The 21827-nt window shown below is 44.3% G+C and overlaps 1 protein-coding gene across 1 annotated transcript in view; it reads left to right on the top strand.

Annotated features, from left to right (window-relative positions):
* The window catches only part of cacng2a (calcium channel, voltage-dependent, gamma subunit 2a), a 65847-nt gene that overhangs the window by 41012 nt on the left and 3008 nt on the right, over window positions 1-21827 (top strand). Inside the window, exons 2-3 of the mRNA XM_030407082.1 lie at window positions 1500-1583; window positions 21374-21514. Of these exons, the coding sequence (XP_030262942.1) occupies window positions 1500-1583; window positions 21374-21514 (225 nt within the window). The remainder of the gene's footprint in view (window positions 1-1499; window positions 1584-21373; window positions 21515-21827) is intronic.

The raw sequence follows: 21827 nt of genomic DNA on the forward strand, positions 1-21827 counted from the left end.
CTGGCACAATGGTAGCCAACACCTGTTCACCTAATTAGAGGGACACTGGAGGGAGAGGAGATGAAGAAGTTAATGAAACGCTAATCTGGTCCAATCAAACGCCCGGGCATCTGCCTCGCTCGCTCGCCGCCGCAGCAGCAGGTCGCCGTAATGGCCACCTTATGCGCGCGTCCCCAACCACGCCACCTTGAGTGACCTCATCAATGCCAAACCTCTGCTGAGCGGCGGTGAATGTAGGAGAGCAGACAGGAGGGAGTGGGGAGGAGAGGGAGGAGAGGGAGGAGAGGGAAGCCGGGCGTGTGCCGCTTCCTGGACCGACAGAGTAGCTGGACGGCGAGCTGTCAGTCAAATGTACGAGCATTAAGAGATGAGGCTCCCTGTGCAGAGAAGTTGGAGCGGCTCCAGGTCGCACCAGCTGCGGCGCTCCTGTTTACAAGCTGGCACCTGCTGCCGGAGAGGCCTGGTGCTCAGGACTGATTCTGAAGAGCGCGTTATGGCCTCAGTGAGAGCTATGACCAGAGAACAGGGTCCACTGACCGTCTTCGCCTTTGAAATCATTTAAAAGGACTATTTTGTTGAGCAGCACGTTCAATCTCTTGTCCTCAAAATGGTTTGCAGGTGGCTTGAGGTGTGTTTTTTTTGTTTGTTTGTTTTTGCCAAATCAGCAGCGACAAGGAACAAAACATTAAAAACAAGTTGAGAAACAGGAAAGTAAGCTAAAAAAGAACACGATTAAGAGCGACAAGACTAGAAAATAAAAGTCACAGGGCAGCTCAAAGCCTTGAAATTGCTTAAATGAAAGGCAAACAGAAAGGTCCTCAGCCTTGATTTAAAAGAGGTGAGAGTTGGAGCCGACCTGCAGGTTTTCTGGGAGTTTGTTCCAGATATGTAGCGCAGTTATTACAGAACGCTGCCTCTCCATGTTTAGTTTTTGACTCTAGGGGCTGAAAAATAGAGAGGGAAAGACACAGACTCACGGGAGACTAATCGGGGACAGGTGAAATCTATCAGGACAATCACAAGGGGCGGGAAAACAAGACAGAGACACAGGAAGTAACGCAACATGACACATGAGGATAACCCTTACAAAATAAAACAGGAAAACGAGCCAAAAAGCAACGTCACCTAAACTTACCCCGAACGTTGCCAGGAGCTCACATTTTCTTGTTGAGCGGATCATTAAAGGTTCACTCCACCAACAATTCATTCAGATCAGGCTGGATCAGATCAGTCTCTTGCGATTGGGGTGTTTACATGGAAGTGGAATATAAGGGTCCGTTCGAACACATCGACGACAACTCCCATAATCCCACGCTGCTTCACCACATTGTCAAACTGTGTCTTCTGTTCGTATTGAGCGAGCGGCAGGTTTGTGAAAAGAAGCTGAAGTGCATCACGAGTTCCTAAGGAGTGTGCTGCCCGGCTGTTCGCCTTGCGTGGTGCCTCCTCGTGTGAACTCTCCTGAACTCTGTTTTCTCTGTTTTTTTTCTCTCCAACAGGAAACCTCAAAGGGATGTGTAAACAGATAGACCACTTTCCAGAGGAAACGGATTATGAAGCGGACCCGTCTGAGTACTTCTTACGTGAGTATCTTGTATCTCCCCGTTCTCACACAGAGAAATCTAGCGCACATGTTAAGAATGATGCTCTTTTGCTGCTCGGTTGGTTCGTCTTAGAAGGGACCACAGGGATAAAAAAAATAAAAAATCACATCAGGCTTTTCTCTCTCTCACTCTCTCTCCAGACATTTGCTGTATTTTTAAAATTTGTCCCACTTTTTGCTCCGTCTCAGACGGGAGTGCCGTGCCAGTAACTGCTCTTGGCCCGCGTGTCAATGCTGTCTCTGCCTGCTTTTAGCACGACGCCGGCCAGGCTGAGTCCTGCCAAGCAGCTCGTCTGTTTTTACTGCTTGGCTGTGTGTAACATAACGTGCAGTGTTACAGTCGGCTGTGTACCCTGTAAACACAGCCCATTGATTTCTGCTCCCTTTTCCTTTGTGCAAGCAAGATGGAGACGCTTGTCGAACTCATTTGCCCGCTAATCCTAAAAATCACAACAATGCCCCCGGAGCTCATGATGTACTGTTAGTGCCGTCAGCTCAATACTCTCTCCTGATTGGCCAATTAATGCGTCTGAGACGTTATTTGTGACTTACAGACCCCCCACAGTCATGACGTTTTACAGAGAAACATGGAGGATTTTTTTTCTGTCTTCAATTTGCTTTTATTGAGCTTTTTTCTACACACTAACTCAGTAAATCTACTTTTGCTTTGGCAGATTTTGATTTAGTTTTCATTTTATGAATTAAGTGTGGCAGTTCTGCTGCTCTGGTCCAGTGAGGAGGATTTGGACGTCTTCTCGTGAAGCAATCTGTTAAAACAGCTTTCATAAAGAAACATTTTGGAGAGCATCGCTCCAAAGCCGCTGCGAGTCTGCAACAAATGTGTATTTCATTGTATCAATGCTCAGGGTTAAAGTGATTGTTTTGTAGTCCAAGCGGTTCGATTCAAATATTCAGTCGCTGCGCTGCAGATGCTAATCCTGGTTTTGGCGTCCTTGTTCTCAGCGTTTGTGAGAGTTTCGATGGTGGGTTTTAGTGAAGAAACTGCCGTTGAAAGTGTGTGGGTGCCGCAGGGGCAGGTAGTGTGTTCACAGCAGGTTTTACTCATGTTAGCTGTCGCTGGTAACTTACATTCAGGAAATCCTGGTTTTCGTCGATGGTTTGAGGTCTTCTGGAGAGCTGCTGCGTCCTCGGTCAAACATTAAGCCAGCTCACTAAATATCTCTAAAACGTAGGCTGGCTGCTTGTTAAACCCAGAATGTCTTGTTTTCTCTTTCTACATTAATTAAATACTCAATATGTAACATGTGGGTGTGGAGGCTGCAGAGCTGTTTAAAGGTTAAGTACTGCCGTTAAAAGACTGCGCCACCAATTGGGAATCACACTTCCAGCCTAGAACATGCCTGACTCATGATGGACAAACTATCAAAATAAGACAAGATGAGGAATTCAGGAATAGCAGAACCAGAGATATCTGTCTAAACCTATAGAATTAAATATTTATATATTCAATATGGGTATAATTAACCTTGTTTTTTTACTTCAAGACTTTTCCTCTTTCTATTTGATTAACAAACCAGTGTCCCGAGTCCCTGTTGACCCCTGATGTGGTACAACTCCTCCCTTCTCTCCCCTCCTCCCCCGCCCTGCTGCAGCCCGCAGTGGTTCATAACTAGAAGTCACAAAGTGTCCGTCTCCTCGTCTCCATCGGCCGGGGACAGTAATTGAGGCCCTCTCGGAGAGCCGAGCCGAGCCCGTGCGTGCCAGTGCTCGGAGATTAGGCCCAGCCAATTAGGCTGTGTTTGACTTAGCGCTCTGAGCGGTTGTTCCCGTCCATATGTGCCAGAGAGAACGGTTATGATAACAGCTCTGGTAATGATTGTAACAATGCTGGAGCGGCGGCGAAGGCAGAGCAGTCTTATGAGGAGCCGTCTCCCGGCCTGGGGATGCCAGGGTCGCTGGACAGGGGCCGCTCCCTGGCTCTCGGACCACCGCCGCTCGTCTGCACATGTGTGTGTGTGTGTGTGTGCGTGTGTGTGTGTGTGCATGTGTGTGTGTTAACCTCTTCCCGGGCTGTGATTGGAGGAGAAGGCCGCAGTGCTCCCAGTGGCTTGCCAATTAGGACACTCACATCCATAAATATTTCAGCCTCCTTCTTATATAGGTCAGGCCTCTCTCGATCGCTGTCTCCCACACTCTGCCGCTCTTCACCCTCACACCCGTAATATTTCATGTCGGAGCCGTACAGCACCTATTGTCGTCTCTCCGGCTTGAAAGGGAGCCTACAGCTTTATGCTGTTTCCCGGGTGCATGGCGAGGTCACAGAGGACGCGGCATCGTGGTGGGTGTCTCAGACTTATTCTCATATCTGCCCATTTCCATTTCACGGACACACACCTGGCATTTCCATAATGAGGAGTTTCACGGCGCCTCTGGGTGGCCAAAGACGAGGGGAAAAGCTGCATCTGCTCTCACATGCAGGAGAGAGTGAGAGAGGAGGGGGAGATTGGTTATGCAACAGGAATGATGTCACTTCAGGTGAAGGCCCAGGCGGAAATGACATCACCGGAGGGAGCTCGCTGGTCCAAAATCGAAGGGGACACACCGGTGATGTCATCAAACAGCGTGGCGAGGAGGAGGGAGATATTTGGTTGCCGAGCAAACAGACAAATCTGACTATATTCTCCTAAACATGCACCCCCGCTTCTTCTTCATCACACACACACACACACACACACACTCTGATCTGCTGTCCTTATGCTGACACACACACAAATACACACAAACATATCAGTGGATTCTGTGTGTGTGTGTGTGTGTCTGTTCAGTGAGTCCTCAGCTCTCCCAATAGCAAGTCAGTTTGCACATCCACACGGGGTTATATAAGCCAGCTGAGGCACACTAAAGCGCCAGTGGGTTTTTAGATCATGCCGTGTCGGAGCTCCCATCATCCACTGCTCTACTGGGCGTTAAGCAGCTGAGAGAGAAGAAAGAGGGGAAGAAAACGCCCAGTTATGCAAGCGACTAATACTAAACTGAAAGGCATCAATTCAGTGTGATACGGAGAGGGAGACGTCGAAGGGAGGAGGGGCGCGTGCATTGGAAATTAACTGTTAGTCAGAGGTTTCTGTGTCACGAAATGTTGGATATCGCTGCGCCTATAACACACCGACTATTTTGATATTCTATTAAACGTTAAAGGCGTTTCATCAAGTCGAGCAAACTGGTTCCGGCTGCTTTTCTCTGACTTATGTGAGGAATGAATTCAATATTTGAAGGTTTTAAACAAAACAAGCAATTTGATAAATTCAAGTTGTTGTTTGGGAGACTGTGACGGGCAATTTTTGTAAGATTTTGTCAACAAAGCGATGAATAAAAATAATCTGTGATCCAAACAGACAAATTGATAAAAGTAATAAACGCTATAAAATACATAGAAGACTGCCAACAATTATTATTTCCACCATCGATTGTTAGTTGTTTGAAATGTGTCCCGGTTTGAGTTTTTGCTTTAGTCATTTCCTATTTTATTTTGAAGGTCTCTCATGTGTCATGTTTTGTTTTTCACTTCCTGTATTTGTCCTTTTCCCATCTTTCTTCCTGTTCACCTGTGTTTCATTTGTTAATTAGTCCCTGTCTATTTACGCCTGCGTTTTTTTCATCTGTTCTTTGACCCCGTGTCAGTCCTGTGTTCCTTGAGTTCCTTGTGTTCCTCGTGTTCCTAGCACTTCATTGGTTTATACTTTATTTAGTTTTTGTATTTTTGCTACTTCTCTGTTCCTCAGTCTTTCCCCTGCCTGCTTCTTCTGTTTTTGTTTTTTGACAATCCGCTCTTTTACAGTTTTTGTTTTCACCTGCCAGCGTTTACATGTCTCGCGTTTGGGTCCCTTTTTTTTTTAACCCCGACAACATCTCAGACAGCAGTGAACAAACGGCCGTCGCAACCAAAGTGCCATCTTCAAATATCCCAAAGTTAATTACTCTACAGTGATATAAAACAGGGAAAGGCAGAAAGTCCAGAGAGCACTATGCTTTTTCCCACAATTATTGCTTGAGAGAAGACAACTAACGAATTATCAAAATCCCTAGCTGTTGTTTTTCTGTTGATCATTTGGTCCTACTTATTTCAGAGCTTCAGTTCTAAAACAAACCTGCAGCAGGTCTGACAGAAGATGAAGGAGCCATTATCCATTCTCTTACTCCGTCTGCCATCATATCACAGCTAATTCATTCAATGTTTTGTTGTGTTCTTATCAAGGCGTTTTCTCTCAGTCCTTGCCACAACATTCTCTCCTGTTCCAGGCTGTGTGTTTGCTTGTTTTTTTGTTTTTTTTTTTACATCAAAAACCCCTTTGTTTTTCCCAGCAGCCCACTGGAAACAATCCCCAATCATGCAGTGTGTCCCAGTTCCTTAGTGTAGACTAGCACTTTAAAGTGTGCACTGCGCTCTGATGTTGATACTGCTCTGTTTTTGGAAACAATCAAGAGATTGATATTTAGTGTTATGTGAACAGGAAATGATGCTAAGATTGCAAATTCGTCATTAATTCAAAGCAAGCTCTGATCAATATTTTCATATGAACAAAAGTGTCACGTGACTCATCGGTGTGAAAGAGGGCGCTCGTAGTGACAAAACCCACAGAGAGTTATCGCTCCCCTCAGCCTTTTTTCAGCTTGTTGTTTTTGTCTTTCTCCGCCACAACTGGGCTCACTCTCACCGCTGTAACGGGGTCGTTTTCGGCCGCAGCAGGCAGCTGTTTTGAGCGAAAAGCTCTTAAAAGCCTACTGTACACGACCTGCTCGGCACCAGGCACTGGACAGACACAGTTCAAGGGGAGCTGGTGAACTTTGTTCAGACCGCAGGCGAATCAGATCTTTAAAGGGGTTTTTTGTAACAATTTGAAGCAGTTTGAAGGTATTAATCACTTTTCTATTGGCTTTATGTGACGTGGAAAATGAGACCATTGTCATATCCCCTGGTTGCCTATTTAAGCCTGTAGATGATTTGGTGATCATGTCTTTTCAATGAAACCTCCCTCAAAGTGCCAGCAGACAATTTCTTTCAGCGTCTGTCCACGGCCCCATGTTCTCTGTTGTGTTGCTGTACTCCATACTTTGATGCACTTCGGTCACTGGATTTGATGTCATCGTTGTGACACTTTGAAATCCAGAGTGTCTCGATTGAGAGACCTCCACTACCTCCAAATGCAGTCTGGATCCGGGTCGATCTGGATATGCCAAAAAAAAATAAAGAATGGATTTGGGCATGCAGAACAAGCCCTTAGAGGAGAATTTAGCAGCTAAAGGGCCAAATATTTCCCCCCAGGAGTTGGTAAAGACCCAAAAAGGAGCTAAAAGAGAGTGAATATTGGGCTTAAATCATCAGGAACACGACTCCAATCCTCCAAATGCAACAAAATGTGATATTTTTCCTGTGTGGTTGTGCTGCATACACAAACACTGTCAGACATAGTATATCGTCACCCTAAGGCATGTAGTTCCAGCATGTGAACAAGACAGAAGTCAGCGATAATAGAAAAAGGTACAGGACTGTTCTCACACCCTTGATTAACTTCCTTACGAACTCTCCCGGGTGTTTACGCCCCGAGATGGTGTTGATCTCTGCCTCTGGTGCTCGCATGCATCCATCTGAGAGTATTCGCTGACATTGATGACAGAAGGGCAGGCCTGTCACAGCCCGTGTCACCCTGGGGCCACGCAGCAGACTGGACGCTGGCCTGAACTGGCATCGCCCGATAAAATCAATGGGTCTGGGGCAGGACACGCAGGGGGTTGTAGGGCAGCGCAGGGGGTGGCAACAACACCAGCGCTGAGTCTCTAGTAGCGGTTTGTGTTACAAGGGTGTGCGTGTGTGGGGAGTGGAGGGGGGAGGGCCCTACCGGAGGGCTTTAATGTGATCACGTGACCTGAGATGGGGTTGTCACAAGGGTAGATAATGTGTTTATACTAGTCGAAGAAGTTATCAGCCGTGCTCGCTTCAGCAGGTGACATTGAGCACCTCCGTACTTCTAGCAACAAATAAGAAACCCATCGACTGATACATAAAACACACGGCACACAGACATGAGCCAATAAATTAAAAGCCAATCATCTTTTGTCCTGGTTGACCGAGTGAGTGCTAGCGCTCTAACTTTATATCTTATTAACAGGGGGGGGGGGGATATAGAGACGGCACAGCTTGTAAAACTCAGAGGTGAGAGAGTGTGTCCTCATATTAAAGCAAGATTAGAAAAAAAGCACAGGACAAGTCGCGGCGCTGGGCTGTCACTGGGGCATCATCAAAAGACGGCTGCACCTGCATCCCGAAGCAGTTTCATGCGACGGTCGCGAGCTGGACCAGCGCCGAAAATTCTGACAGAAAACATGAATCCTTTTCATCTCCAGATGCAAGGCAGCGGAGCGTCGGGTTTCGACCACTTTTGGTGCAAAAACGTATCAAAATGAGAACGGCGTTAGTGTCGCAAGCTGGAGAAAAAGCTGATCCAAATGCAATCAAAAGCTAAATGTGCTCCAGCTGCTACAACATGGAGAAAAAGACAACTGATGTACAATATGTTGCTCTGGAAATGTGTGTTTATTGTAACAGACAGGCTACAATATACATTTTGTACATATCAAACCGTCTTATATATTTCTTATGTAGTCTGATTGCTGTGTGCTTTAAGATAACAAATGACACAAGTGAACATTTGAATTGATATTTGTAATCAGTTCCACACACTCTATTGATGTAACCAAAAGATAGAAACCTGCGCTACAGCAGCTCAGTGTGGCGTTGACTTCCCTGCTGATGGTGTTTGGTGTCGGACGTGCTCGGCGCCGGCACGGCACTGTCACGCCGACGTTCAGCCGTGATCTGTTGGGACATCAGCGGTGGAGTGGAGGGTAATTACAGTAATTGAAATGTGTTCTGTGGAGGGAACTTTAATTGTCTGAGCGGGCCTGTCATGTGAAGTGATTTCAGTGTGAGGGAGCTCTGTGTTCCACTGACCCGCCTTTGTGTGTGTGATGTGATGTTAACATGACAGAGCTGTATTCAGCGGGAGCACCGTCGGGCTCTGACGGTTGCTGTGTGAACGCGCTGGGATCATCCGCGTACGACTTTACATTCAGACTGATGGAAGTGCTTACGAAGAGATTAAACAAAACATCTTGATTATGAATGATTTGAAGCCTTTTAAGTGTTTAAGTCTAGACAACAAACCTGTTTTATGTTTTACAGTTGTGTTTGTGTACTTTTAACGGGTTTGTGTCATTTAACCATAAGCCCTTGAAAAGTGACGCTCAGATGTTGAGCTACGATCAAGTGTCATCATCCCATCAGCGGCCCTGCACTTCTAAGACTGACACTTTAGTTAGTTACCTGAATCTAGTGTCACTTTCTGAAGCGATACTCAAGGGTACTTGGAGCGGGATACATTTTTCGTTGGGGTTGGTCAGGGTGGTATGATGGGTCATACACTAGACTTTCCACCTGGAAACCAAGGTTGGCGTCCTACATGTGACCAAGAGTCAAGATTACATTGTTTAACAGGTAACACACGTAAACTATGTTTCCAACATGACTGAAAGTCTAAAGAATGCTGAAAAAAAGAGAAAACAACAGCACCAGCAACATTTTCCTGCATTTCAAGAAGACGTCTCCTTGTCACTTTTTCTCAGCCCCCAAAGATCCTCGATGAAAACTTGTGTTGGACCAAGTTAATTTTGCTCAAAATAATCTCTTAGATATTAACAAATACCAAAATGACTTTCTGTTGAATCACTAATTGATAAATCGACAATTTGTATCTAAATGGTTAAAAGAGTTTTACTATGTGGCTCTTGTTGTCTGTGAGTTGGACTACCGCTGATTTTATTAAACCCTTTAAGTAAATGAGTCGATATCTATTGGAAGTTATGAGAAGGGGAATGAGAAATGGATCAAGAAAAACAGAGAAAAGCACAGAAATAAATGAACAGGACGACATAAACGAGCGTAAACACAAAGCAAAATGACTTATCATTGAATTCCCGGAGGTGTCTTGAATGTCAGACCCGAACATCTCGGCTCTCACTCTTGTTCTGTTTTATAAACGGCAGCGAGGGAGACTCGCATTCATTTTCTAATCAATTTCAAGTCAAATTGCATTCTGCCCGCGAGGTGTGTTGTCAAGACGCATAAGCTTTCGGATGCAGCAGGCCGAGAGCTGCGTAAGCACTCTCGCACATTTTGATTTTAGCCACCAAAGCTAATTTCCCTTTGTTTATGCACATTTTTTCACGCTGTGTATTTTAACGCAGTCACCGGCCACTCCCACTGCTTTTGAGAAAGGCGTCGTGGATGTTTGATGCCGGGGCCGGCGGTAACGAGGGGGCTGCGAGGGGTGAGAGTCGGGGCTGAGGGGCAACACGCCTCCTCATCAGGACGAGGACGATGCAAGGGCTCAGTATTGAGGAACAGGAGCAGGAGGAGGTGTGGAGGGGATTAATAAGCGTTTGTAGTATTAAATCAATGTGCCTGGGAGCTGAGGCACCTGATTAGCATGACCCTGTCCTGCACATCAGCACATTCTGGGCTGGGGGAGGCTGATTAAGAGCCAATGCTAATTTCCTCTCAACCCTGTCAATGAAAGAGAGGGAGAAAGAAAGTAAGAAAGGCAGAGAGAAAGAGAGAGGGAGAGGATGGAGGGTGCCTTTGTAAAGAAGGACAGAGTGCACGTTTATTCACAGGTACTGTGTATGTGTTGGTACGTACAGTTGTCGTGTTTTATGCATTTCCATCATTTCAGCTAATTATAAAAGTTAAAGTTTGCCAGAAATGGGACCAAATGTGACCTTGACTTTTTATTTTTCATTCTAAAAGAGAGCACGGATCTACAGAGCAAATGAGAAGATGATCTAATCATTTGGGGTCTTAAAATAAATTGTTAATTATCTTTAGCGTGACTGTCTTGGCGGTACCTTTCACGCTCTCATCATGGATTAATTGGAATTCCCAGCCTGCTCTGATTGGTCAGTTCACACACGTCTAAGCCAGCGCCATTCACCGTGTCTTTGCTTGTGTTAGCTTCACTTCCAGCGTGAATATAGCGGAAGAGAAATAGTATTAAATATATATTTTATTAGGTATGAGCACTGATGAGGCGTTTAAGGAGCGCTGTTTTCTGTTGGAGAGAGGAAAGCACAAAACTATACAGCAATAGGTCTCCTTTAGACGTCGAAGTGCAAACAGATCCCTACAGTGATGTGATATAGGGTTAGAATTCGCATTAATATTCAACCCCTTTATAACATTTATATATTTAGATTAACATAATCATCACTGGTGCAACCTGTTGGTGTCACATAATTAGTGCATTTTCAGTGAGTTTTTCACAGCTAGAACAAGCAGCTTTAGAGGTGCACCCTAACTTTGAATATAATATTTATCTATCTAACTTAAGGTTTCTCAGATTGGCTCCCTTCTGTGTTCATTTCCTGGCGCTCCAGGAAATTAAAGCAACTGCCAGTCAGCGCCTGAATGCCTCTAAATATTCAGATTCTTTGGCGTTTCGACTCAGGTTGCGTGAGTGAAGCCACAGTGGCACTGAGGAGGACTAGCTGCTGTAGAAAACCCCAGCCATGGGCCTGCATGGGTGTTGAGTCTCATTAAGTTGTTTGTCAGCCAGCGCTGAAGAGTGCCAGCGCTCGGACACCAGCCTGAGCTGCAGCCGTGCCAATCAATACAGTACACACAGTATCCGCTCTCACCCTGTGTCTCTGTGAGCAGGTTGGCACGCATGCTGGCAGGAGGACAGAGCAGGGCGGGGCTAAACCAGCATCCATCGCTCATTACTACAGCTCCTGCCCCGGCGCAGCCACCAACAGGCCAGGCAGAGCGAGACACGGCCTGTTTGGACACTGCTGTACTCTGCAGACATGAACGAACGTATCCTTCAGCGAAAAAAGTCCAAGTTTGGGACTTTCGTATGAGTTGTTAGATGAGATGATTGGAAACCCTCTCATATAATGTATATCTGTTCAATGTGAAGCTGCCACCACCAGCCGGTTGTGTAAACAGCAGGTTGTGTTTTTTTCAAGTCTAAGCCAACCAGCTGCTGCCTGTAGCTTCATGTGTACATGACAGATATGAGACGATTTAAGTTCTCCAGTCATTTTAGCCCGCTGCTGATACCCGACTCTCTCGTGGTCTTGTGTCTTTTTGTCTCGGGAGTCATAGTCCTGGTCAGAGCTGCTGTGGATCGCTTGTCTCCAAACTGTCATCTGCTGGTCCTAGGGGCTGTGTTCAGTCCCAGTTTGGTGTCCAGCCATGTTTGCTGGAAGGTTGGTTGACAGAGCCACCGTTTCCTGCAATAACTCCCAACCTCTTACCTTCAGAGGGGGAGCTACCCTCGAATTCTGGCCATTTCCTACAAATTACACCTTTTAAAAAGGCCTATCAATCATTGCCCATTCATCTTCTGACACCTCTCACAAGTTTTCTCTTCCTGTCTGTCATCCCCATTGCTTTCCAAATATCTGCGTAACTGAGTCGCCTCTTCCTGCCTGCATATATGTGAAGGATCAGAGAAACCAAATGGTGTCGACATTCAGTGCTCTTGCCCAATAAAATCAAAGTAGATGAGATTTCCTCCATCTGTGGAAGTGTAAACTCGTGTGCCAATTCTCATTGCGGCTACTGACAGGAAAACAGCAAAGTGGTAGTGGTGGTAAATAGAAAAGTGCCAATCATCACGAGGCAAACAGTATAACAAGCGGTATAAATAGAAATCAGTTAGTGTTTGAGAAAAAGCTGTGATTTTTATTTTTTTTTCCTTGCCTTGGATGATTCCGTCTCGTCTGAATAGAACTTACAAAAGTTTCGTGCAACTTCCTTTTATTTATACTAAAAATGTATCTCGCTGTATGCAAATGTAGATGAGTCCTGTTCAACAGGTGAAAAGCTGTGTAAATAAAGTTGGATCTAGCTGATCATAACAGTGGAAAATATATCATCAAATTCACGTTCAGTTTTGAAAGAATGGATTTAGATTTCTCACAGGGTTCATTATTTTTAGCTGGCAACCGTGAATTAATAACTGTTGCTTCTGGATTTTATGATGGCTAGGTGGGCTAGCTAGCTTCAGCTAATGCTAACGTTTGATCTCCCCGCAAATTGGTTCTGTCTCTGGCTAACTTTTTAATATTCTTTAATAGTATTCAAGTGCATTTTGGTGGATTGCAGCATACCGAGGCTACAGCTAGGCTACATCACCCAGAAAAACAAAAAAAGCATCTAAAGATAGAGGAGCAGCAGCTATAGCTATCCAAATTGTTTTAGTAGTCACTGTATCATAAATACTAATACTAATTAATCAAATGTAGGTTAATTATTTGCGTAAAAGTAACCCTTAGACTGTCAGAGTCATGTTTAATGTTCCATCTGCCATCCAAAGCAAGTCTGGCCGGAGTTACCATTCAAAAACATGTTAAAACACAGTGTGCTGTGTGATCAAACGTTATTGCCAAAGACTGTCAAAGAGTCCTGAGCTCAGACTTAACTGGGTGTCACATGAATGTGGGTTTCGTTGGGGAAGAAACTGAAGATGTGCCGCACCCTGTGATCGTGACCTCGACCCAAATCAAAACAGCGACCTCAGTGCTAATCACAGGGCTCCCTAGAGCATCCTTTCATGAGGGCCGAGGCGAGGGCTTCAGAAACACAAGACGCTGCCGCTGTCATTAGCTATTAGCGTGGAGGTCAAAGCTTTCATTTGGACGGGGTCATTGTTTTTCAGTAGCCTGAGACTGACAGTGGTTTCACCACACAGAAGAGTCGCCACAGGACTTTTAGCAGCACTCTAATGTCCGTTCGCGGGCCGTCCACTTTTCTGTACGCTGTCAAGTTGTAAGTACAGCAAACGGTAAAGGGAATGAGCAGGCTAGAGCAGGTGTTTTTGTTCAGTTTGAGAAAATGATGACGTGATGACGATAGTAATTCAGTCTTTTTAAGTAACAGGCATAGTTATTTATGTAAAGTAGTTAAAGCTCCACCTGAGCCAGCAACAACAGCAAAATGTGTTGATGCATTAGTGTTAAAAATCTAAAGGTACAATTTATTTGCAATTTACTTCATGTTGGTTATTTAAGGGGGAATTGGAATGCATGTTAATTAGGGAAGGTAATTAAGGAAGGTGTGAATATTTTTCCACCACTGGCTAAATGTTTTAGCTTTACAAAACTGGGTCTGATTAATATATTTTTTATTCTAGCGGTGTGCAAAGCAAAGATCTAACAGAAATTTGAAAAAATAACAGAGACACACAAAAGTCCTACATTTATTAATTAATTCCAAGCACAAAAAGCACATCTTCCTGACTGGATAATCACCATTCATAGAGTATCACAGTTGCTCTTTGTTGGTAATTCAGTCTTTTACAAAATGTATACAAATTGCCACACACTAGTTTTGAAAGACTTTTTATTAGTTTTTTATTATTTATCTGTAAATTGGCATTATCTTGCATTTGTTTCAGCATGTCTGTCGCCATGAGATGCCAAAATAAGTAAAGTAAAATAATAATAATGAAATTTTTTGTACATGTCAGCTCAGTAAGAAACCGTCAATAAGGCAGAGGTGGCTGACATTATTAGCCAGTAGCGTTGGTTTAATAGAAGGTCAACATCAGCTCAGTATATCAACAAATCAATAAATCCGTCTCACCCTGTGCAGGACTGGTAAACGTGGTGTATCATGGGCCCGTCCTTTTGTTTCTGCACTAACCCATGCACTGCAGAGACTAGTCCCTGTCTATCTGTCAGCTTGTCAGTCTCTCTGCCTGCCTCCCCCCGGGGTGCTGCTGTGCTTAAACATCCCTCCAGGCAGGATACAAAACTCTGACAGGGGCTCAGCCGATCCTTAAAAGATGGAAATGTGAAGATGTGAAATCTCCAGAATGTGGGGGGAGGAAATGTCTGAAATAGGTGGCAGCCTCACTGCCTTGGGGCATAGTTATTGTCCTGTTTCCTCCAACAATTCCCGTCACCGGCGCTCACTGCAGGCAACAAACTGCTCGGAGACACGGCTATCTGAGCACTGACACACTCAGTATTACGCAGGAGAACAGAGTGCATCCTGACATGAAAAATCTGCGGGGACTTTCAGCCTTTTCTTCCGAGGTAGAGCATGGTCAGCCAAACCCAGGGGCAGCGAACTGGAGCCTGATCCTAGGGAAGGCACAGTGCATGCTGGGAGGTCACTGTGAAGGTCACTGCACTTTTCAGCGTGCAGCTAAACATGGATGTTAATATGGAGAATGCGCAGGGCTGGGAGGAGCACTGCGGGCCAGCCGATCCTCGAAGTCATGTAAATGAGCTGGATTTTCTTGCCCTGGAAAGCTCCGACATCACAAGCTCCATCAAGACTTGTCAGAGGCTCTCCAAACCTGAGGCGTTTGCTCTGTGGAGACCGGCTCTTGCAGAGTTCTTGTATCTGTGGATAAAATGTGGTTTGAAGAAGGCTTTGAATGTAGGCTTTTCAAGGCAGATCCTGGGATTGTGGGAGGAAAAGTTTCTAGGACAGCATATGAATAACAAAAACAAAACATGCAATAATAATAAGATTTTAATGCAGGTTGGATATTATATTTTTCATTTGTTAACGTTTGCAAACCGCTGATATGTTCACATTTGTACGTGCCGCACTGACATTTCTACAAACTGTGTTATGTCATATTCGCATACATGTTAATGACCTGAATTTAGTATCCGGAGGCGGGGGAGATGGTGGTGGAGCGACAGGCAAGAAGACTAGCAAGCCAGTGACGGCTGTTCAGGGCTGTGTTTCAGCATTTGTAAGTGTGACAACACTGAGCATTTTTAAGATGACCTCTGGACAATTTCCAGCTGTGTTTGTCGTACTTGTAGCCAAAACATGATCTCTTTCTAACCCTAATCAAGTGGTCAACCAGAGCACAAGCACAGCATTTCAAATGTAAAATTGAACCTAAAGAAATAACTGTGGTTTGCAGAAACGCACCTTGCCAACATTTATTCCAGCAGTTTGGTTGGAACTCATCCCCTCTGTTGGCCAGTACATTGGCCTTTATTATAGACAACAAACACATGACAGGAAATGAGGGCCGAAGATGCCACAAATGTTCCGCAGTCGGACTTGAAAGAACCAACATTTCCGAGTTACAGAAGTGCAAAAAAACCCGTAAATCAAGGCAAGCAGCACAAGCAACTTAAGCTTTTCAGATAAACTTACATTTTGACATAAATCATTTCCAACATTTGTCTGACATCAAGTCTCGAAGTCTGATCGTCACCCTAAGGTGTGCCTTGAGTGCTTATCCTCGGTGTCGCAGAGGTTTGAGTATAGATTAGGGCTGTCAAAGCGCAACATCCTCTTAATACCATTAATTTTTTTAACTCGCGATTAACGCTCAGTATTAAAAGAAAAAAGAAACGCGCATTGTATGATTTACGGTGGTGGCACCTGTAGTCTTGATCCATAGGGTGGCAGAAGAATAAGAAAGGGAATCAGAAGGAGAAGAAGCAGGGTTGGCAGTTCGGGAAAAACATGGTGGACTGAAAACCGAAAGGAAATGGAGAAAGGACTTATGAACGGCAAATTCACTTTCAAAACACTGCCAGATGGTTCGTGTTGAATAAACATTTTCATAAAGCAAGCATATTTGCCTAACCCTAACTCTAACCCTTTCTTATGTTGTTAAAAGTATCAAGAACATGAAAAAAATACATTAAGGTACATTTAGAACAGAAAAAATGTGCCAAAAAAATTGCGATTAATTTGCGATTAATCGCAAGTTAACTATGGACAAAATGCGATTAATCGCGATTAAAAAAATTAATCGTTTGACAGCCCTAGTATAGATCTTTAGATAACGTGTCTACATTAAGAAAGACTGACTCAACCTTAATGCATTTGTTACATTTCACAAATAGGCATTCAGTGTAAAGATTACATTAAAATCTTTATGTGCATTTGCATCTACGTGAAACAGAGTGTTCAGCACAGCAGTGCTGATCAGAGTCACATAGGCGGTGTGAAATTGTAAAGGCTTAGCAACAGCTTTAGAAACTAAAACATGCATCTGTTAGTTTGGACCAAAATTGACTATTTAACAAGTTCTCAATTATATTTTTTGGCTAAATGGGATCGGACTTTGTGAATAAAACAGTATCCATGAAATGAAAAAGGCAACATCACTTTATTAAAGCTTAAAACGCTGAAAGCAGAGACGCTTATATCTGCAAAATCCTTGTGGTGTCTGACCTGTTTTTACCTTTTTCTTTCTGCAACGGAGCCTCTCTGAGGTTTCTTGAACTTTTCGTGTCACCTTGAGATCTTGCACTATTAAACAGCCCCACTGTCAACAATCAATACATTTGGCTGGCCCCTCTATCCCTCTTTTGTCTCTGCAAATGAAGCTGATGGATGAAAAAGAGCCCTGGTGGCCTCTCCCAGGTAATGTGCTGTGAACGGCCGTGTCAATATCTTCAGGGTTAACAGGATAGAGGGACGGAGGCATGAGATGGAGGGGGAATTTTAGGAAGAGCGATGCATTTAGAGCGGGACAGAGGAGCAGGGTCAACACTCGGGACAACTTAATATTTAATCAACCCACCTCACCGGTAACCTTAAACCCCACAATCCCCTCTGGTTGCACAAGGAGACAAGTGGGAGAGTAGGGGGAGAAAAGGAGAAAGACAAGGGGGGGAGGGCGAGACGACACTTTATCTTTCAAATGGTCCTGTGCTTTGACTGAGTGGGAATTAAGTGAGAGAGAAAATGGAGGGACAGAAAAGATGAGACGGGGGGACGTTCGCTGGGTGACAAAGACGGTGAGATGGCGGTGCGCAGCAGACAGAGACAGAAAGAAAAATGGCCGCAGGTGAATAACGGCATTAAAGTCTTCTTCTCTGGGCTCTTTCAGGCAAGGTTAAAGAAAGTGATAAGCACATCATGATGTTGAATGATGACTTGATGGATACGGGTGGGACAGGGAGCAGAGACATTACAGGGTAGGATCAAAAACACATCCATAAAGGTGCTCGCTAGCGATGCAAAATGTTCTTAAGCTGCGGCTCAACAGCTGCAGTCATTACCATCCAATCAGTGTAACACAAAAAGCTTCAGTGTTCTGATCAGAGTGTCAGTTAGATGGTTTTATACATAAAAAATGATGAAGAAAATATGGAGAAAATACAATGTCTTCTCAAATTTGACTTTACTTCAGTCAGGAAACTGATTACCTCAGAATAACCAAGTAAAGCAGACTATTCAATTTAAGATAAAAAGTTTTAACAACCTAAAATGAGTTACTACTTTACTTGGTAATTTTCAGGTAATCAGTTTCCTCATAGTTTTTCAAGTAAAGTCACTTTGTCAGATTTTAGCAATGCTAAGGTAAAAAGGTCATGGTAATTGTTATAAAGCATTCAATTTGATTCATATTAAAATGGACAATAAAATGGGAATGTATAAAAGATTATTTTAATTAATTAATTTAATAATACATTTGAAAAAAACTGGCAAATTTTAAGTTTATATATAAAAAAAGAACTAAATCAACCCCCCCCCCAAAAATCAATAGTTACATAATTTAAAAATTGAATAATTATTGCTAAGCAATTCAATCAAAATACAGGTTTACAGGACAAATACATCATATTTAATTGACTCTTGAGCTACAGTGTATGAACATCATGAACTTAATTTAAACAGAAACCAGCCTGCATTCATGAGACACAACAGATCTTTTACTGTGGAAACCACAAGTCACATAAAACAGTGAGGATTGATTTGCACTGCAGGATGTGTATGTATTAATCATTTTTTTTCTTCCATGAACAAGCGGCCCCGGCAGCTTGCTTTAAAGTGTTAGATAGCATGAACATATTTATTTGTAATGACCCTCACCAGTGCTTTGGGATAAAAAATGTAATGTTTGTATCCAATAAAGTGCTCACCAAATATCATGGCAGCCTGCCAATTAAAAAAATAAATATCTTGTGTGCAGTTCTGCATGAATCACGAAGCGCTTGGTAGATTTCCTGCCAATCTGCCCGTTAGATTTTGATACAAGCGTACGAGTGAAAGGTTTCGGCCTGAGTGTGGCGGAGGCAGAAAGGTCAGCGGGTCACTAGAAATCATTAGTATTCAGCCTCTGGAGACCACAAATACCCATATTAAATTTCAGGGCAATCTGGCAGGTAGTTGTTGAAATATTCACTCTAAACCAACAAAATGTCCTTGAGATGATTTCACATAACCCCCAAAAAAGCCAGATCCGTCATCCACACATGAACCTTTCACACAGAATATAAAACCTGTGAACATACTGTGTCGCCTCCTGTGCTCTGTCAGTGGGAGGAGGGTTTCTGTCGCCTTCATGTAGGCCTATGTCTGTTTTTTCCATCACTGCTGCCTTAACGCTATGAATGCCTCCGAAACAGCACAGATTATAGGAAAACACTGTAACTTCCAAAGGCGTCTTGGTGTCTTTCCTTCAAGGACCAATAATCATAGAATTTCAGAAAAATCTCACGTTGACTTCTTATTTCTTACCTGCGTCACTATAAATCCCTCGTTCTTGTTGTCACTCTCATAAGTCACATGTCAGCAAGGCGGCAGCGGCTTGTATTTAAAGGGCATATTATAGACTGGCATGAAAGCTGCTGCTCCTCAAAGCTTGACCAGGCCACCGAGTTGTTTAACAATTTGTTGATGGCGATGAATGACAAATGCGCTGTGCTTGTGTAATGCTTTTTCTTCCTTAACGGATAAAGCGCTTTACAATTTGCCACCCATTCATCACACACACACACACACACACACACACACACATACCGACGGCGGCGGAGCTATGATGCAATGCATTCATATCGGAAACAATTCAGGGTTCAGTGTCCTACTCAAGGACACTTTGACGAGTGGACAGAAGGATTAAACCACTAACCCTGTGATTAGTGGACGACCCGCTCTACCTCCCCATGAAATTGCTATATTAAAGTAACTGCTTTTTGCTCATAACTTAAAAAATATAAATTATCAAACTTTTCTGATTATCCAACAGCTTTGTACACTACAAGATATTGTGTTTTATAATATATGTATGGTATTTCAAGGACAGTGGGTTCAGCCAATCAGTGGAACAATTGAGGAACTAATGAGGAACTAACCATTAGCCAATGGGCAGGTAATGATGCCTACTCCGTAAAGATGGATTTGGAGTTAATTGATAAGTTAACTAGCAGTTAATTACTAATCAGTTCCCTAGTAAATCATTTTGTGCCCCTCATTGTTAAGTGTTACCGATCGTGACTTGTGCTGTTGTATGGGATGAACTTTACACGGCCTGTTTCAACAGATTTGGGTGTGGTGCTCTGGAGACTTGACGACTTTAGAAGGATTATTTTGTAAACAGTCTGTATGGTTTCGTGCATAATCACAGCACAGAATCCGCACACACAGCCTGATCAGGCACCGGTCCTGCTGTATTTACTGTTGAGAGCCCAGCGGAGGATGAGCGATGAGTATCCAGCCAGCCGTGGCCACCGCTTGGCACTTTCCTCCACTGCAGCTGCTGAGTGCTGCCTATCAGCCGGTGGGTTAAGGTTGGCTTTCCCATCAAGCCCGCCGGGCGCCACAAAGCCTCAGGGTGTGTGGGGGTTAGCGGTTAAATGGATCCCTGGTAGAGAGGAGGGTGTATGGGGGGGAAGGGAACGATGAATGGCAGCAGGTATGCAGGCAGATGGGCCGCCGGGAGCCCCAGCGGGTCCCTGTGGAGGTGCAGGCGGCCGGGTTCAGCACAGAGCCACCCAGCCTGGCGTCAGCACTTTGGGGAGAAGCTGGGAAAGTGCTGAGGCGGCAGCCACGTGGGGAGATGAGGTGAAGTGGTGAAAAATTTAACCAGCCTGATGAAAGTTTAAGTGTGCATGTTAAACAGGAGAGAGAGGGAGGTAAAGTGTGAAAGGCGAAAGGATGGCAGGAGGTGACGGGGGGGAAAGGACAGGTTAGGAAGCTTTTCTCATTGTTTCCCCTGCATGACTCAAACAACTGTCTGCTGCTCGAACTCCAATATGACTCTAATATAACCTGACAATTAAGGGTGTAACGCAGCTTCTTTTTTTTTTTTTTTTTTTCCGACCCTGGTTCGACCTCAAAAGTAACATCATATCCCTCATCCAGTTTTCCAGTTTTTGCTTCTTGATAATTAGCTGCAAGGACGCTGTTTTCTTTTCAAGGACGCGGGCTACATCCCTCTGCACTGCGGCCTGGCTCATATACATGCCAGAGCCCCGTAGCACTTTTTGTTGACTGCCATTCACATGATGCCACATAAAGCAGCCCGTTAGCTCTGTGGTCTGCGGAGAAGAGTGCGGAGAGAGAGAGAGAGAGAGAGAGGGAGGGAGAGTCAAGCGGTGTGATTACATAAGGTTGGGTAACAGGCTCACTGTGGGGATACACTCTCACTAGACGGTGTTGATGGAGTCTTTCACAGGCCTGATGGGGTGTTGATTAGGATGTGCTCACACACAAGGAGCAGATGCTGAAATGGATTCTAATGTGCTTTCCTCTCTTTGTTTCTCGCTCCCTCTACTTTACATGCTCATCACTTCTTTCATCCCCGCGCTCGCCGCTGCCATTTCCCCCCTCTTTCATTTTGATTCCCCTTTGGCTTTTTTCTCCTCTCCGCGTGAACACCGAATCACATCCCGTCCCCCCCCCCCCCCTCCATCGCCTCCTTCCCTCTGTCTTTTCTCTCTCTTTTTTCGCCGCTGTCCTCTGCTGATTTCCAGGTGCGGTACGAGCCTCCAGCATCTTCCCCATCCTCAGTGTCATCCTGCTTTTCATGGGAGGCCTGTGTATAGCTGCCAGTGAGTTCTACAAGTCACGCCACAACATCATTCTCAGCGCAGGGATCTTCTTTGTGTCTGCAGGTGAGTTTTTATCGAGCGGTGACATATCACAGTCGCTGAACTCCGTTATTGCCTCCTGCAGCTGCTTCTCTGGTTCATGAATAAAAGGCTTACAAAATCACCACCAAAATATATTAAGCTTATATGTTACATATTCATTCCTTGGCTTTCAAGGAATTTTTGCTATTTTCACAAGAGTCAAGGTCACGGATGCTTATCTGGATGTCTATAGAATCCTAGTAATAACAGTTGAAATTTAATTCATACATGTCTGGTAAATACTCAGCCCAGCTGTTAGCTGTCCTAAAGTAACTAAGGTTGAGCTAGTACTCGG

The sequence above is a fragment of the Sparus aurata genome, chromosome 23 (genome assembly GCF_900880675.1).
Source record: "Sparus aurata chromosome 23, fSpaAur1.1, whole genome shotgun sequence".
Lineage (NCBI taxonomy): Eukaryota > Metazoa > Chordata > Actinopteri > Spariformes > Sparidae > Sparus > Sparus aurata.